The sequence below is a fragment of the Antennarius striatus genome, chromosome 17 (genome assembly GCF_040054535.1).
Source record: "Antennarius striatus isolate MH-2024 chromosome 17, ASM4005453v1, whole genome shotgun sequence".
NCBI lineage: Eukaryota > Metazoa > Chordata > Actinopteri > Lophiiformes > Antennariidae > Antennarius > Antennarius striatus.
The window spans coordinates 9,814,561-9,834,249 of NC_090792.1; the positions used below are offsets into that span (position 1 = coordinate 9,814,561).

Genomic DNA, 19,689 nt, shown 5'->3' on the forward strand with positions numbered 1-19,689 from the left:
TGAAGGGACATCCAAAGTTAAATATAATAGTAATAATTCAGCATCAGTTTAGTACGGTTTCCAACTTCTATCTTAAACTTGTTCCTGGAGGCAGATCAGTTGGTAGGGCCACAAATTCAATGCAGATGTAGTCAGAGGTAAGCAGCTGAAAATTGTTCACAAGTAGTACTGTCTCTTTGAAAAAATAACCTATTCAAGCACTGTAAAAAATGTTTACTTGATTTGGATTACTTGAATTACAAATGCATTTCCATTTTCTCCTGCCAAATTAGTTTTTTATAAATGGACACAATTATTTCAGGTCTTTGATAGATTCAGTGTCAGCAGTCTGACAAGCGTCATACATGAGTGGACTATAAAAGCTTCACTGAGTATGTAAAAATCAGTTTACAAGCAACGAGGTGCTTTCGTCTGTGAAAACAGTTGTACAAGTTATTCTATGAGCTTCATGAGTTAAGAGAAATTACCTGTGGATTTGGGTTAGAGCCTACATGTGGATATTTAACAGGCAGGGAGGGTCTAGTGAAATGGAGCGGTATTGTGGAAAACGTGATATTATTCAGCATTTTATTAGACATCTGTTTCAGTTTAGGTCATCCTTTGAATCTCCAGTGTAGTTCCTTACAATATGGAAGTACAAAATGAAAAAAGAAACAAGAACTCTTGCTCCTTTGAAGTATCCAGAATTTAAAGGCGCACAATAATCAAACTAAGACAGAATTTCTTTATTTGGATCTGAACCATATTGTTTGTTCAAGATTTAATTATTCCCACTAGTATCTCACAGCATGTCTCATTATGTCATTGAACTGACCTTTCTAGGTAATGAGGCCAATCTAGTTTCCAGCTCTAAATGCTAATTAAACCTTCCCTCGCTGATGAAGACGTCTCACACATTTAATAGGATCCACCGGTCTCAAAACAGGATTAAACTTGATTTATACCAGTTTACACTGAGAAACATTTACTGTGGATCCAAGGTGATTAAATCAATCCACTGGGACTTCAAGAAAGTTCCTTGATTTCTCAGAACTGAAGAAGCTTCTTGGATGAAGGTTGAGACATTTTCAAGGAACTTTCTTCAAGTCCAGTGGATTGATTTTAACAACTTTGGGTAACCGTGACCTGGATGAATGAGAACCAGCTCTGAACTTAAGCTTCAGAGCTCCTCTTTTTATTGTCTTATTCCAATTTAAATCCAGAGATATCACTGTTCAACAAACTCAAGTGTTCTTCTGTTTAGAGTCTGAGGGTCACCGCAACTAATCAGTCCAGTCAGGGATTTCTCGTCATCTACATCTACACAAACAACAAAAAACCTATGATCCGTGTCAAAGAAAAACAAGAACACCATCCATTCTTTATTTTCTCAGAACAATAAAAATAGTTGAACAAAAACTTCTTCGTTCTCTCCATTTCCACTTGAATTTACAGCTAAGGATGAAACAAACACCCGTTAATGTCCATTTCATCTCCTCTTGGCTCCATTCCTTGCATGATCCTCCCTTTCCGACCCCAGGGCAGTCTAGACATGATGGTACCAGAGCCTATTGCTGAGTCTTTGACGAGGTATAGTCTATTTGATGATTTAATGATTGGTGACAAATACTTTGGGACAGACGTCACTGAAATTTGCATTTAGGAGCGTTCCATTCGTGTACAAACCGCACCATTTTAGGCCTGTTTTGCACGGTAGGTAACGTTAGGCATGTCTGTGATTGGTGATGCATGCTTTTGCTTTCTGGCATGACTTTGGAAGATAAAAGACACAAAGACTCATCTTACTGTGGAAACACATACAACTGACACCAGAGAGAGACAAGATAATTGAGAAGATCCATTCTCTGTCCAGGGGAGATAAACACCTGTGAGGAGGGTCCCTGAGGGAAGTGAAGAAATACGGTGTGAATGCACGTATGCATGTATTACCAGATACAGGATTAATGGTTAGCTTCTGAAAAGGAACAGCTATCATTATTTTGCAGCGATACTTAGTAATCACAGGAAGGATACCAACATCTTACACAGCATGAGAAACCAGTGACCTTGAGGACTATTGGACGCAGCACCCTAAGCACCTTCTAAATGTCACAAAGCAATTAAGACTCCAAAGCATTCAACGGAAATGTCACACGGTTTTTGTTTTTACGCTAAATAACTGGATTGAGGCAGTCGTATCCCTCTAGTGACGATATGCTTTTCCAATGGATCGGAGAGGATTCACACTTTTTAAAACGGAAAGGCAAAATCAGCAGAAACCAGATGCAAGTTCAAGCCTGTTATTGCAATTTTTTTGTGCAGCGCGACACTGCAGCATCCCAAAAATACCTCCTGGGTGTCTCTCATGATGGGATCCTTGTGTAGCGTTTACTGCCTCTCTGTGCCAACTGAATACAATCACATGAATCAGAGCTGAGTGGCTGAACAATCAACAGCAGAGGAAATGAAAGATGCCTGAGTACTTGTGGCTATTGTGCACCTGATCAGGACAGAGGTTTCAATATGGTCTGAAAAACAAGGAAGTCATACTAATTGAACTTTACAGAGTTCAAAATGTGGAAATATTATACAGTAGAGAAAATAGGCAAAAAAAATTACAGATGCATACATTTCAGAGGCCCGGGATCAAACATGAACGCGAGGGATAAAAGCAGGAAGATAAAACCTTCATGACCACTTGAGTTTCAACACAATAGTCCAGAGGTCTGCATGTAATAGTGGTGGATTTAAGCACCATCTCTATGGCTGGGGGGTCAGCGGGTCACTGGTCCAATCAGATTGGAGGGTCATGGCTATCAGAGCTGGATTCCAGCACAGGGCAGCAGGCTGGCACAGTGATGAGGATAATGACATCTTAGTGTCATATCAGATCACGCAGCAGACACACAGTCAGAGTGGAGTGGAGGGGGCAGGCTTGACCACCAGTCAGGGGGACAAACAGTCCATAATGCCTGGCCTTTAGTGTTCCCATAGGAGCTCCAACGGATTGCAGAAAGGACAAAATGCAGCTGTGTCTAATCACATTTCAAACGTTCAAAAGGGATCAGTATATATCAAGGAAGCAAGTGCTTCGGTTAAGTCACATGACTGATAGAGGGGGTCGATGTCTGTTCATCCACTTCAGTGTTATTTTAGACCCAAAGTCAGGAGGGACAGGATGGCTCATTAGTACTTGAATCCTCTTCTGATTGGTCACCCTCACATGTGCCGAGTGCTCCTACAGTATGCAACAGAGACACCATGGATTAGACACACAGCAGTCTGACCATAAGTACACAGTCATGCTAGTAGCTGAGGCTTCATTTAAGCAGAGATGTTGTGAAATAAATGTCAGTATGCAAACATCACTTGAGTCAGTTCTAGTTCAGAATATGGCTACAAAACAACGTCCACCACGGTTAAATTTGTTAGCATACAAGCATTAGCTAACCCCAGTTGGGGTTGACATGAACATCACTAGTAGAGCAGCTAGCGGGCTATAAATCAAACTGGAAATGACCCGATTCTGATGCAACGGTCTCACCAGAGGCATTAGGATTCATTTTCTGTTATTAAAAATTTATTCTGAACCAAAGTGCTGCACAGGACTACTGTAGCCTGATCTGTTTACAGCTGTTTAGTATCCCAGTTTCGGACTCTTTAAATCATTGCTCACCTTTCATTATTTAGTCCCTTATATTTGCTAAGACAACATTTAGAAGGTTCTTCATTTCCAAATATTTCCAGTGGCAGTCATTTCATTGGTTCCTTCATCTTCATATAAATTTAATCCAGAGCATAGAAGCCTTCATAGTCACAGTGGCCACTGCTTCAAAATATCCGAAGTCTCAAGTATGGGTCTGCAATGACATTCAATCGGCTCCCAAACCAAGTTTTCCAGTGTGTTTTTTTTTTCTTTTTGCTCAAAAGATTTAGATTATCCTCCTCCTTCAGGGAAGAAAAAAAACACTCCAAAAACATCTGCTTCACCTGGAGACCAATTCTCTTCAAGAAACACTGATCGTTGTTCATATCCTTAAATGTACGTGCGTGTGTGATTTTATATATACTATATAATACATATATATGTATAATATATAATATATATTATATATAATATATATGTTTAATATATATTATATATATACACACACACATACAGTATATATTCATAAATTATTCATCAAGTTCAGTAGATAAAATACCACTTGCATTTTTGTCCTGAAATGATCATTTTGTGCTTTCTGCAAACAAAAAACATTGAAAAAGAAGCAGCAGATTTTTGCCAGAGGTTAATCCACATAAAAAAGTAGTCTCTTCAAATCTGGAGGTTTTCTCTATCTGTGTCGGTTGGATATTCCATTGCCGTTTGTGGCCGCCTCCTCCAACTCGTCATCCTCAAAGCCATGAAAGGTAGAAGTGTCGCTCTCAGAGGTGGTGCTGAACAGCTCCTCCGCTCCAGTAAAAGTTCCGTCTTCCTTCTCCTCCCCGCAGTCAGCTGGACACAAGACAGATCTCACAATGTATAGGCGATACGTCACAGTGTACGGACGATATGCCACAACGTACCGGCTATGGGTCGCTATGTACAGGCTATATGCTACTATGTACAGGCTATACGCTACTATGTACAGGCTATACGCTACTATGTACAGGCTATACGCCACTATGTACAGACTATAGGTCACTATGTACAGGTTATACGCTACTATGTAAAGACTATATGCCACTATGTACAGGCTATAGGTCACTATGTACAGGCTATATGCTACTATGTACAGGCTATACGCCACTATGTACAGGCTATATGCCACTATGTACAGGCTATAGGTCACTATGTACAGGCTATACGCCACTATGTACAGGCTATACGCCACTATGTACAGGCTATATGCCACTATGTACAGACTATATGCCACTATGTACAGGCTATAGGTCACTATGTACAGGCTATATGCTACTATGTACAGGCTATACGCCACTATGTACAGGCTATATGCCACTATGTACAGGCTATAGGTCACTATGTACAGGCTATACGCCACTATATACAGGCTATACGCCACTATGTACAGGCTATATGCCACTATGTACAGACTATATGCCACTATGTACAGGCTATAGGTCACTATGTACAGGCTATATGCTACTATGTACAGGCTATATGCTACTATGTACAGGCTATATGCCACTATGTACAGACTATAGGTCACTATGTACAGACTATATGCCACTATGTACAAGCTATACACCACTATGTACAGGCTATACGTCACAGTGTACAGGCTATACGTCACAGTGTACAGGCTATACGTCACAGTGTACAGGCTATATACCCCTATGCACAGGTTATAGGTCACTATGTGCAGAGTATAGATCACTATGTACAGGCCATAAGCCAAAAATATACAAGCTATAGGTCACAATGTACGGGCTGTAAGTCACAATGTACAGGCTATAGGTCACAATGTACAGGCTATAGGTCACCTATGTATATGTTAGGAGCGTATGGACTCACTTGTGCATTGGCAGACTGCGTAGACAGTCCCCGATTTGCCCATTTTCTTGTTAGAGCCCTTGCATTTATTACAGCAGTTGTTGGGAATAGTAGTCCCACCTGGAGCCTTTAGACCTACCCACCGCAATCACAAAAAAGACAACAGGTCATTTTAAAATGGGCATGTCAATACAATACTTTTTAAAAAACAGTACTTTTCCATTCCATTGTAGCTGTCGCACAGTGCTCAATATGGCTTTGAAAATGTGCTTCAAAACATGGAAGGCAGTAGATTGTAAACAACTTCATTTGGTGTCTTACACAATAAACATACAGTACATGATGCAATTACATGTGTACTATATGTTGATTGCATTGGAATTTTTCACTCAGTCGCATTATATACAACTTATAAAACAAATCTCAGTTCTTTAATTTGACCTTTGATGTGAAGTTAATTATCTATATCGGTAGATTTTCCTCTGATTTGAAAGCATGAAGTTTTCTATTTTGACTTTTACCCTAATGTGTACTCGGTGACTTCTGTGATAGTATAGTTTTGGCAACAGACCTGCACTATACAATTGTTCTGCAAGCCTGTCCTTAGATAACTTCACTCTATAGTCAACATAAAGTACAACACAAGAAACTCATCCCAGTGTAATAGTTTTTGACTTATGGCCCAAACCCTGATCTGAGACAAATCCCATTCGCAGAAGGAACCCAGGTTAAACTTATAACCACGAAAGCATTAAAATAAAAACAGAATAGTCCTTCAATAGGAAAAGATGATAGTTTATTGGTGTTGTATGAAAAAACAGTTTTTAAGTTGTGGTGCAGAAACCCACTTCACTTTATCTGTATAATATATTGCATTATAATTTGCAGCTTTTGTAACCTCTTTTTTCATTTTGGCCATTTGACCAAAATCTTTTGAAACGGAATTTATCCTTGGAATTTGGTTGCTCAGTTATTAACCTGTCACTAGTTTATACTCAGAGTATTTACAGATCCTGTCCGAAATAGCAGCTTTTTTCTGAAGCACTTGTTTAATCAGTGTTTTGATTTTTCAGAGAAATGGCCCCTTAAATAAAATGAGACATGATCAAAAAAAGACTTAAAATATTTTTTTTTAAAAACACTCAGTGGCTTATTTCAATAAGCGTTGTTTTGCTTCAATATAACATTTCAGTAAAGTTATCTAATGGGAAACACCTGCCTCTGGGACGCCAGTGTTGTTCTGTTTAATGAAACAAAAGCTTTGATCAGTCTTAGTTGAAGAACTTTGACTGCTTACGTTTGTGCCTATCAGTCTGTTGTACAGATGGGGATCTGGACGCCAGCGTGCTCCTCTCTCCGACTCGCTCTTCCTCTGCCAGGTGAGAGTGGGTGTAGTGGTAGCTTAGCCCCGTACGATTTCTGTAGCGCTTTGCACACACTGTGACAGACGGCAGAAAGCCAACTTCATCAGTAATCACAGCGCTTGAAATACTCCACTCATCATTTGTCCATCAAAACATAAATCAAGTGTACCCGAGGTTGAAGATTTTGAGTTCTGCTTCTGTTTGTACCTGTCTTTAACAGAACAGAAGAGAAAACAGGTAAGTGGCAGTGTCAACAATGGAATAATCCAACACACCCAACCCTCACTGTCACATGTTCAGGGATACTTGAGACTGCTGGATTTCATCTGGTGGTGAGTTTTAATGTAGGAGCAGGAAACGTTTCTGTTAGACCAAATTAAAAGGAGCAGAAATGTTTCATAGGAGGAAATAAAATTGTAAGAAAATAGCTGTGAAACTTCAAAATGACAATTTGAAAGCTGAATGGTGAAGATGATCATAAAGTTTGGTAACTTGTTTCTGCAGCGTGCTTCATGTTTGGTCTCTACTTACTGTCACAGATGTATGGCTTATCGTCATCCATATCTGCTCTCCTGCGGCCTGAACCTCGACCCTAAAGGAAAACACAGAGTCACCTTCTCCAGAGAAATCTTTGCACAGTATGGAACAGTCAACACATTAAAAAAATAAATACTAAAATATATATTGCATTTGATGCAAGCAGTTGGTATATTTGTTTCATCAAGAGAATATGAGAATGGCTGATAACATAACTCCACACAACTTCTCTAGGTTATTAGTACTGGGGTCTGTTGTAACTTACTCTTCCTTTGCCCCGATGTCTCCTCTTGGGAGTGTCCACCTCATAGTCATCATCATCATTGAACGCGTCTTCTGCTGCATCTGCTTCCAGAACCCTCTGAGTCAGAGACAAACACCAAGTTGGCTCTTTAAACAGCAGCTTGCTAACAAAATACTTCTGACAGAAGTGCTGCACGTTTTGTTTTAGTTCAAATATTTACTTTGGGCTGAAAAGCTTGCAGATCACAAAACTGAATAAAGGACTGAAAACTTGATTGTTCTATTGATATGAATGCTTTAATCAGCAACCTTTGTACCTTCAGAGTTGGTGAGGTTTTTGCTATTTAAAATTATCATATGTTAAGTAATTATTGTCATATATAACCTGTCAGTAAATGGCAATTTAAAGCTTCTTGTCCCAAATGTCTTTCGGTGGGACAGTAGTACGCAGAAGTGACTAAACATGGCTTTTTAGGTTGCTCTCAAGTCAGGCCCTCAGCAATTTCAGGAATATCACTGACTATTTTACATTTTATGCTTTCATTCCTAAAAAATTCAAACCAAGGTTCAGTTTTTGTTGCACTGTCTACATTTGATCAGGTCAATTTCAAGTTTTCATGACACCCATATGTCATACCATCATCATCATCATCATCTACCATTGATGGCTGACTGTCTTGTAGAATGGCATGCGCTACAATTCTCACAGTAAATACTGTAAATGAATATTTTAACACTTTAATTTCCTGTCAGCTCTTTCCTGGTTTACTACTGTGCACCAGTTCTACCTTTCAGCTAGTTCAGATTTAGCGTCCTCTGCTTGTCTTCCTCATGTTACTCCGGTGGGTCGTTCTAGAATGTTGCTGGGTTTCCATTCAGCAACCACCTTCTTCCAATCCTACCAAACATTTTCTATGGGATTCAAGTCAGTACAGTGGACTCTGGGGTCTGTTTGGGATCGTCCTTTTGAAATGTCAAGTTGACGGGAAAGCTTCAGTTTCATCTTTCTCGCAGATGTTGAGGCTTTTTCAGATTTACTATTTTTTCAATGGAATCCAGCAAAGCAGCCCCAGAGCATCAGCGAGCCGAGGCATAGAGGGCTTATGGAATGTTAGGTCTTAACAGGAAAAACAGTGACTCTTCTGCTCAAGCAACTCTATGTAGTTTAGCATAAAATTTTAGAATCTGATTTACCAAAGTATCCCATGTGGATGCTACTTGGGGTCTGGATCGTTTTGACACTGCAGCAGTCTGTAAAAGTAGCCTTAAGTGTTGAATGTAGACAGAAATCCTTTGCATTACACTGTAAACTGTTTAACTTGGTGAATGCTAACGGGTGATCAACAGTACGCGCAATGGGGGTTGAATAATTCTGCACACACACATGAAATAAGGTTTGAGACCTGTCTGACTGATCTCACCTGGATCTCCAGCAGGCTCTCCTCATCATTTTTGGAATTGTTCCTCTTGTCTAGACCCTCTCCTCGGAGCAGAGCCTCCAGTGTGGTGCTCTGGGTGGGTAAGGTGTCCTTAGACATGAGGCTGCCATCTGGACGGACACAAAAACCAGCAACATGCGATGATCATCAAAATACCAACAAACATGCTATTACTTGTCTACTGCTCACTTTAAGGTTTCTTATATAATGCTTACAATCTCAAAGTTGCACCACATTAAAGTCTGTGAATCTTCAGGCTGTTAATGTGAAAGAATCATCAAAGCTACAATCTTTGGCTTCTGACTGGCTTTCTGTCAGCACATTCCCATTATGTCTTTGAGAACTCTTAATAAAAGCATGTGAGCGTAGTTTCTTCAAGCGGCTGTCATCTTTTCATTCTTTGTCTCCAGCAGAATGTGTCATTCCTGCTTTATTTTTATTTTTTTAAATGTACACTGTCATTCTAAAGAGAGCAGTGTCATTGATGAGCGTGCTACAATACTGCCGTGTGCAGACGCTGAGATGACGGTATCCACAGAAATCTCAGAGGAACAGTATAACTGAGTGGCTTATCATGTTAACCTGAGTACATCATGGAGATGTCTCCTCCTACAGCGGGGTGAGGATCTAAACAAACAGTGGTTGACGAGTAGCTTGAGCAGACAAAAGCAAAGCAAACAAAAGCTGACTGACACTATTCCACTCAGGCAGCTGAGTGGTCACACAGTTGCCGTGCAGATGTTTCTAAAGAGTTCCCCCTGACTCCAGATTCCAAGTCCATCTAAGCGCTGGAGCCGTGAGCCAGACTTCTGAAGAGCCATGAAGCAACAGCCGACTGCAGAGGCAGCAGGCAGACATAGGAGGCAGGCGAGCAGGAGCGCTTTGGAAATGGGCCCCTCCACCATGCGACATCAGCCTCGCACCATTGTGTCTGCACACGATGACTTTCAACTCTCCGCGACGAGACAGACACCCCCCCCCCCCACACACACACACACACACCCCTCCCTCCCGTTCGACCCATGGGAGCTGGGGGGCTAAAAATAGAGTCAGCAGCAGCCTGCAGCAAGGAGCTGATTCTGCATGCAGCCCCAGTCTCCAGCACAACAGTTACACGAGCAGCCGAGGCAGCGAGACACTCCGCTGCCCTGCGCCGGCCACCTCTGGCCAGCTGCACGACGTGCTTTGTATGAGAAACGGGAGGTTAAATCAGGGTATGTTTTCCCCTCCGCCGAGCAGACAGACAAGCACGTACGATCGGCTTCTGTTGGAGAGGGAAGGGACAGCGGGGTGGTGGCGCGTCTCAGTGAGCATGAGCTCAGTGGAAAACAATAGGCATTAATGTGATGTGTTTGGGAAACAAAGGCTCGGTTCATACGGTATCACTCCATCTTGCTTTCTCTTTCCAGCTCCTCCTTCTCTTTTTTTTTTTTTACAATCTTAACTTCCATTTGTTCCAGAGCACAATGGGGAAATGTTATTTACATAAAAGGCCTTTTTTTGTGCACATTATAGAATGTAATCAAAAAAACGACACATTTCTCTCTGCCTTTCATTATAGCCACATAAAACATGGAGCTTCACGCTTTTGTCATGTTAATCCCTAAAGATAGCAAAACATCTCCATGGGTATGCAAAACTTTGGCGCAGAATGGACCAGTTATTTGGGCTGCCTGTCAAAATGAGGGAAGAGACAAAGAGATAAAAACCGATCAGCATGGGAGGTAGGTGGCGAGGTGAAAATAAGACAGAGCAGAGGGAAAACGTGTTGAGTGAGCCAGGGACGGCCAAACTCTATTCTATAACATTTATTAAATAAAGTCTTCCGATGCCAAACTAAGACTCACTGCTCCCAGCAGCAGCAAATCTAATTACATGTTCTCCTTCTCAGAAAACAAGTTTACCAGCAGGGGTGAACACAGCCACATTTTATCCTCAGCAAAAAAAAATGACTGGCAGCCTGTTCTGCTTAGTGTGCTGAGACATAGTGATATGCTTTAAGTGAGATTATTCCAGATCATCACATGAGCTGAAGGAGGAAGTGGGAAGGAAGGGGGGGGGGGGGTGACTAAAGAACAAGGAATGATGTGCAGGTGGTTTACGGAGAGGAGGCTGTAGGTTCTCACCAAGGTGGAGGCCATAGATGCCCAGGCGTGGATCTGTGGTGTTATGCAGCCGTCTCTTCTTCCTCCAGCAGCGGGCGGGGTAAGTGTACATCTGTCCTGCTGTGACCCCTATATAATCACACCAATAAGACAACTTCAATTGAAACACAATAAGTATTCAGATACACTTTCCAGGTCAGACAAAAAGACTTAAGTACCCTCAAAAATGAATGAGCTGCATCAAAATTATTTTTTGACAGTTGCAAATCACAATCATTGAATAGTTTAAGTCATTCAGTCCAACAAGTCCAACAAGTTTAACACACTCTAGTAGGTCTGAGAAGCTATACTTCAACGCGCATCAACGCTTGCGACTTCACCTTGTTGCAGGTTTTTGGTAGATAGTCATGTGATCCCGTACGCGCATTCTATTGTCTGACGGCATTCGGAAGTGCACTACGTTCCGTGAGTCTCGGACTTATGTGAGCCACAAAAGTGCTTTAAATAGTCGAAAATAGTGTGGGAAAAGGTAATACAGATAGAAGGTGGTTTAATATCAGTATGGGGAGGATAATAAATGTTTAAATTACCATAAATAATAAGATATATCGCAGAATTCGTTATTCGCATGTGGTTCCTGGAACGTATTAACCGCCAGTAATGTGTGCGCACTGTATTTGAGAATTGAGAAATATTCTTAAAGTAGAATACTAACATGTTGAAGCGGGCAAAGCATCACTTACTCATCTTTAGCAGGTATAAGTGTTCATTTTAAGTCAGCGATCCTATAATTAAAGATTGATGAGACACTTAGGCATTAAAGTAGTAGACATAAAACCTTTATGCTAATAATAGTGCAAATTGTTCAAAATGAATTTTTATGGAGTCGTAAATGCCTGAATCAAAATTTCATGGCAATCCACACATTTCCCTCTCAGCCATAAAATATCAATCACTTTGTGGTGAGAGGGCAGCACAGTAGCGTGGTTGTTAGCGCTGTTGCCTCATCAAAAGAAGGGTCTGGGTTTGAATCCTTTCAGTGCAGAGTTTGTATGTCCTCCCAGTGTCTGCGTGGGTTCTCTCTGGGTTCTCCGGCTTCCTCCCACCTCCTTTTTTAATGTACAGTTTACCTTCGAAATAAACAATCAGAAACCAAAAAGAAAATATTTTCCTTCATTTACTGTACTCACCAAAAAGCAGAAGTAAAAAAAAAAAAAAAAATCAACAAAGCTGGTCTGACACCTTTGAAACGGTGGCGTATCGACTTGTGTCAAGAACAGAACAACAAGAACACGATGCAGATCAGTGAAGTCTAGCTGGAAGACATTTCATCACTTCTGACTGATGGTACCATCAGGAAGATTATCCTCTCTTGTCCAGGAATGTGTGAACAAAATTTCATGACAAATCATTCATGAGTGGTGGAGTAGAGTCTGGACTGAGGCAGGGACCAGTCAGCTGACAGATGACCCTTGTATCATGTGACTAAAAATACATTAAAAAATTTGCAGCTTTTTTTCTGTGGTTTTCTTTGTTTTGTGAGATTTAAACCTGAAACCTGAGGATTTAACCTTGGGCTTTGTTAAAAACACTATTTTCTGTTATTATCTATCAGTAAATGATTGATAAAACACAAACAAAACAGAAACCCCCCCATTAATCAATACAGAAAACAATCATTATCTATAACTCTTTGTCAAAGCTCAGGACAACACAGACAACACTTTACGAGTTTAATTGATTAAAGCCGTTTTGTATGCATGAGAGTGTGTTAGTGTGTGTTTGCCCACCGGGGCTGCGGTGGTGCCGCTCCATCCAGATGTAGCAGTTGTTCTGGGCCACACCGGTTTGTGAGTCCAGGAACGGGAGGCGAACGCTGCGCTCGGCACACAGGCGGGCATTGTAGCTGCGGCACTGTTCAATGGCATCTTTATAGAACTGGTCGCCCAACCTGTAGGGATGTAAGGTCAGGTCAGTGACACTGTGACACGTTGATGCTCCTGATGAGGCACCTGATTGGAGGAATAACAAAAGCGAGTCTTTTCTTACATTTATGAATGACTTTATGATGGCCCGTTGGTTCTTTTGCTAACGACAATGAAATCATTAACTTGAAGACGCTACGACATTTGTATGCAAGTCCCGAACCTTCCTCAAAGCACGAAATGTGGTCCCGCCTGCTCGAACGTTTTATCAGCACTGTTCAATGCACATAAGTCTCAAACTGACAGCTGAGGCTGGCTCTCCTCTTCCTGCTTGCCAATGAGAGGAAGAGTTTGTGAAAAGACTGCAATCCAGTTTCTGTGCTGCGCCGACTCCCACTGCTGAAGTTAAACATATTTTTACCTCTATGGGCTCTTTGTTTTGTCTGATTCTAACCCGGCTGTGAGGCACTGAGGCGTTGGTTTGTTTATCTCGGCGACATAGACTTAGGGGTCTAATGTAAAGTCAGTCCCATTAGGAAGCAGCTCAGACTCTCACACTGTACATCCACTTTTCTGAGCACCACTGAGATTTTGGCAGTCCCTTAGGGTTCCACTGTTAATATTCAGAGTGAAATGGGGGAGGATATTTCACATTCAGCCCTCGACTGCTGCCACATGCCTGCTATGGTAATTAGGCTAGTTAATTAATCTCAGCAGAGAGTCTCGCACAAGTGCAGGTTTCATGTTAACTATATCAAAGATGGGGAAAACGCTGCAACTCAAAATCATGGAAAAAGTCGCAGAGGCCAAATAACGGCTAATGATTCTTGCAGTTTGAACATCTCCACATGCTCGTAATGAAGTTTCTCCATGTGTTGCCAATTACAACGTTAGGAAGACGGCCATTTTGAAGTGGAACTAACAGACTGCAGGGCGGCAAGCCGAGTCTGGAATCTATAACTAGAGGTGGAGGAGTTGGAGGAGCCCCATGCTGTGAGCTTCTTCCAGGTCTCACTCCTTCTGTCTTCCTCCTCTACCGTCTTAACGCGTCAATGATGAGATGATGTCCGGCGGATGAACGGCCGTATGGAATGCTGTCCCTGCACAAAGCCTGCTGCTGACAATGCCACAGTGTGTGTGAGTCTTCTGGAAAAGGGGCTTCGCGTCAGCGTATGACTGAGAAGAATAAACAGCGGCAGGTACGTAGAGAGCGCACGGGTGAAAAGGTGGCGGCAAAACAAGGAGATGAATAAAAAGAACAAGACAGGATGGAAAAGGTTGAGAACGAACAAGCAGATCATGATGAATAAATATGGGACTGTTTTTTTTTCTTTACTGGTGTGAGAACCACCAGATAACGATCATGTTACAACCACATGCTCTGTAAAGATGTCACATCCAGTTTCTTATCACGTATAAAAAAACCCCAAAAAAATACCAATTTCTGTCATGGACTCTCACATTCTCACCCCTACAGTTACAGGAATTTTTACAAGAGGTATCACACAGAGATACACGCTAAACAGACCGGCTATAAAGCTGAAGGTTCAGAGGTCGGACATCTTCACTAAAGCTCGAGCAGGGATTTCTGTTGAAGATAAATATGTGGCTCCTGCAAAATAATGACACACTGCCAAGTCATAAATCCACCTGTGGCCAGCGGCCTCCCTGTCAGCGAGTCTGCATGTTGTCCCTCTGTAGGTACCCTCATGTTCTCCATATTTCTCACAACAAATCAAAAATCTGTAGTCCAGAATAACTGGTAACTCTAAATTGTCCGTAGAAGTGAATGTGACTGTGACTGGGTGTTTGTGTTTACAGCTTGGTCTTAGGATAAATTGGCCAGGCTATAAAGCCTCGCCCATCACCAGCCAGGTTAAGATCCACCCAGCAAAAACAGGTGTTCATTGAAAATGAGTGGAAGGATTCTCAGACCTCTAAAAATTCACACAAATCTTAACCCTCGCCGTTACGTTTCACTGCCAACCTCCAGCTCAAATGAGACAAAAAAAACCTCATTATCAAGACACACAACCTAAAACACCACGTTGTCTAGCTGAATGTGAAGGGTTTGGGGGAGAAACAAAGAATATCTGGTACAAGTCTTCTGACTGTGCACCAAGAGGATCTCCGTCGGCGGCCTCCGTCAACCCAAGCAGCAGGTGCACCTCAGTTTCTCTGACACCTGTAATGAGTGTCAGGAGACAAGAGTCACATTGACACACAAACCCTTCCCATGTCGACAGACAGAGCTTCCTCCTTTGTCTGTTCAGGGGCCCTCCTTTTAAACCAAAGACTACGTCTCCCTGACATTCCTGGTTGTTTACTGTAATCCCTCGTTACTCGCGGTTCATGCATTCCAGGACCACCGGTGATAAACTAAATTCCACGATATTAAAGCAACAAATTATTTTATAATTTACGGTAATTTAAACATTAATGAACCCTCAAAATACTGATATCAAACCACCTTGTATTTGTATTATCTTTTCCAACATTCGACTGTTTTAAAACAATTTTGATGGAGCAAAGAAAGCATGAATGACCTGATGATCATGCAGATTTGGAACTGAGGGAAAACAGTTAAAATTTTGACTCAAACAGAATGTAGTCCACCCCATCACACTTCAGACCACCTTCTACTTACTCTGCTGCCTGTACAACAAAATAGAATCATTACATGTTAATTCCATGCATTTTCAGTCTGATTCACAAATTAAACTTTGATTCCACTGAAAGTTATCAACTAAATCATGAAAACAATTGAGGCATCTGGGACAAATATAAATTCCTCATGATTTCACAAATATTCTTCTACTTTCTTATGTTACAACCCGAAAAATGCAATTTGCAGAACCCCTGAGGGGTCACAACCCACAAGCTGGGAAACCTCTTACAATCACTTTGTAATCATTTCTGCATATTCACTGACCTCAGCAATTACTTTTCTGTACTCCGTTTTACAAAAACAAAACACCACCTAATCTGTAAGGAACCATATTTACCCGTTAAACTCAGTGCCTGAAAGGTGGCATCAGCTACAAAACACTTGTAATCTTAAAAACAGTGCCTCCGCGGTACAGCGAGCGCTGCACGTCCTCCATATCTTCCAGCTGAGTAAAGAAGGTGAGTGTGTGTGCAATAAGTGAAAAGCAAAAGCAAATTTTGCGGCCAGTTGAGCCTCCGCAACAGTGTTCCTGTCAGCGATATGCTCTGTCAGTATCACCGTAACAACACTATTCACTTAAGTGATGACAGACTATAGTTTGAAAGCAAACAGCGTTACAGAGAGTGGCTCTGTGATCGTGACTCTGACTGAAAACACAACCTGAGTCTCACCAGCTAACACATAACAAGGTTTGTGCAGGTGAGCTTCTGCTTCAACGGAAGCTAGACCTACCACAACACACCATCCTGACAGAAAGCTCAGAACACACCAATCAGAACAAGAGTCAAATCAACCACTACCCACTGCAGCACCATCAGAGCCGACCTGACTCACTAGAAGTCTACTCAAGAGTAGCGACAAAGTAGCTGATGATCAGCTATTTCACGTCAGGAGAGCTGTAACCTGATCCAGACCAACCTCCAGCTGTGGCCAGAACTTTATTGAACAGCTTTATGAGCTTCTTTATTAATCAAATATTGCAGACTCCATTTTAATCAGCAGATTCCGGAAATTACCATCCACCCAAACTCATAGGAGGGACAGACCTCACGCAGGCTGCTCCTTCATCCTCCACACCCCTACAAAGTCAAACCAGCATTTCATTTCCCTGAAGTGAATCATCCTATTACAAAAAAAAAAGGTCAACTGGTCCACAGGAACGACATCCAATTAGTGTCAAATGTGGCTAATTATAATCTGACAAACGTGTGAAATTAAGTCAGAAACCCAAGACAGAGTTTAATTATAGCACATCGAAACACTTCATTGAGCGCAGTTTATGGCGAGGAGACATTCCACATCAGAATGCTAAAACAACTATGAGATGATTCAGCAGCTTGATGGTAGAACACCGGCTACAACACAGGAGAGGGGGGAAAGTCCAAGAGAAGTACTAATCTAACATATTTTAAAATAAAAATAATGTTTCTATTAGAAACAAACGTCCAGGATGAGAGGATGGAAGGGAGAAGATCATTAAGCATCTACTACTGGAGAACAAAATGCTTCAGTGCATTGTTCAGCTGGCAGTGGGTGTGATGGTTGACTTTGAGAATTCAGATTCCATAGAACCTTTGCATACAGCCAACATTCAGACTGTGCAGGACTAGTCACAGCATGGTGGCCTCAGTATTCAGTTCCATTGTGTGTAGTTTTTTCATTATACCTAATTGACTGAATGATGTCCTTATACTCCTGTTAATTCCAATGTCACCTTGACAACTCAAATTCAGTCACGTTTTGTTAGAATCAGAGCATCTGAGCAGAACTGGACGTGGTTGTGAGAGCATCAGTTGTTGCATCATTAAACCCAGGACATGACACAAACTGTAGTGATGTGGCTTTACTCGGAGCTACCCGATTCTGAGTAACACCGACTCATTCACCTGCCCAGAATAGCTGCTCCAACCATTCTGTTGATGCAATCATCAACAGTTTATGAGTTATGGACAAACACATGAGTCTGACTGCATTATCTCAGCTCCATGTTTGGGCTCACCTCCAACACTGACCCAATACATACTAATACATGTCCCCTCCAGAGATAGAAACTGGTCTAGTTGATCTGGATTATGATCTGGATTTGAATCCAACCTTGCGACGAAGTGGAACATAATGAAATATGGGTATTTTATTTTATTTTTTTATGACACAGATCTTGTGATGTTGAAGAAAGAAAAAAAGATACAAGTCTATACCATGAACTAACTGTATTCAGCGCAAGATCCAACCCAAAAGCCTTTAATTTTCTTAATTTTTTATAATCCAATGTGCTTTATATATGAAAAGTTTTAAAACAGACCATTCATTGAAGATGAGTTCTCAGATGCGTTTTATAATCCAGTGCACTTTATAATCCAGTGTGCTTTATAATCCAGTGCACTTTATGTATGATTTTTTTTTTTTAAAATAGGCCATTCATTGAAGGTGCGCCTTATAATCCAGTGCGCCTAATAGTGTGGAATATACTGTTTATCAATGCACAATGAAAAACGGGCATGCACAACACAATCCTGCACCTTCTCTTTGGTGTGGGGAACAATGTCACATTAACAATGGCAACAATTTCTGCACTGTGCAAAGTGTTCCGTGGAGAACTCCCTGTGCTTTCCACGCCGCGGAGGTGCCAGGGTCCCTCTGCGGAGGAGCAGATGGTTCTGCTGCCTGCGCCCAACACTTCATCTCTGTAGGAGCATCTCCTCGACAGATGGACCCAGGATCCTGGACCGAGCTAATCTCCAGCACTCCTCCACTTAAAGGCGCAGCGGAGCGCCCCCCCTCCTCCTCCTCCTCCTCCTCCCCTCGCCTCCCCAGCTCCAAACGAGCCATGATGGTGACAACACACATCAATACAGGCTGAACGCTCCTGTCACGTCCCGATTAATGTGCGTGTGAGCAGATAAACGCATCAACAGAAAAACAAGCAGGAGCCCAGTTGCGTCTAACTTACTTATGAATCGGTGACACAATCCAGAAGAACAAAGAAAAATAAAGGAGATAATGAACCGCATTTATGTGAAGTTTAGCGATGGATAAACGCGCTTTTTTTTTTTACGCACAGTGTTGCCCTATTTCTAACAGCGGACTAGAATTGTTGTCACTTGTATCGATGGAGCCAAGAAAGCATGCGAACACAAAATGCCTCCCCTCTCGGGCTCTCACCGGGTCCGGACCGCGTCTGCGCTCGGAGGAGTCAAAGTTGATATGTCGACAATTCACAGCAACTATAAACGACTTTCGGTATGTCGGATGTTATGTCGCGGCTCTGCCCCCGCGAGCATCGACAAAATCGGCTTTTAATTATTCGGAGCGACGCAAAGGCACGTTGTCGACAGTTTTCGGACAAATGTATAGCCTGTATAAGACGACAGTGTCTTCGGTTTGAATGTGGGACCGTGTGGAGGAGAAGCCTCTCCACTGTGGCCGATATGTCAGGTAACATGACGCGCATGTTTAAGACTTAATGTTAAAATCTTGTTTCATAAAAGAACTATGCGAGGCTACTTTGCCATGCAAAGAAGTAGACAAAATTAATTTGGACATCTTATTCTGTCATGTTTACACGGCTGGAAATCACATGCACGAGCAGATAGCCGTAACGCGCCAGTTGGCAACAAAGTAATTAATCACACATTTCATAAATGTCCAAATTACTTACGCTTTCAGTGGATTCTGAATGACAGCCGCCATTTTGCTACAATGTAACGCAATATCAGCGTCTTGCAGTTCTGAGGGAAACCTACAGGAATGGACCAATCACAGCTCGGGGGGGAATTCGTGGACCAATACATTTACAGCATACGCCTATGGGGCGTGGCTTTATGGGTAAACTGTCAAAATTATTTTAAAGGGTTTTCCCTTGTATTTATATTGTACACTAGCGGAATAACAGCACTTTTAAAGAGACCCTCACTGGAGACGGGATACATCTC

General features: G+C 41.8%; 1 protein-coding gene across 2 annotated transcripts; it reads right to left on the reverse strand.

Annotated features, from left to right (window-relative positions):
- Positions 1-722: 722 nt before the first annotated feature.
- On the reverse strand, positions 723-19,485 carry LOC137610800 (zinc finger protein DPF3-like). Of its 2 annotated transcripts, XM_068338630.1 has the most exons (11): positions 19,416-19,485; positions 12,955-13,115; positions 11,186-11,293; positions 9,042-9,169; positions 7,643-7,738; positions 7,372-7,432; positions 7,010-7,051; positions 6,774-6,914; positions 5,498-5,611; positions 3,656-4,477; positions 724-3,217 (listed from the first exon to the last, which is right to left on the reverse strand). In XM_068338630.1, exons 1-10 carry the CDS (start codon positions 19,445-19,447, stop codon positions 4,317-4,319), a joined length of 1,044 nt encoding a protein of 347 aa, XP_068194731.1. In that variant the 5' UTR covers positions 19,448-19,485; the 3' UTR covers positions 724-3,217; positions 3,656-4,316. The 2 variants fall into 2 exon arrangements, with proteins under 2 accessions (XP_068194732.1, XP_068194731.1); XM_068338631.1 differs by lacking the exon at positions 7,010-7,051 and having other exon boundaries at positions 723-3,217.
- Between the last annotated feature and the right edge of the window lie 204 nt (positions 19,486-19,689).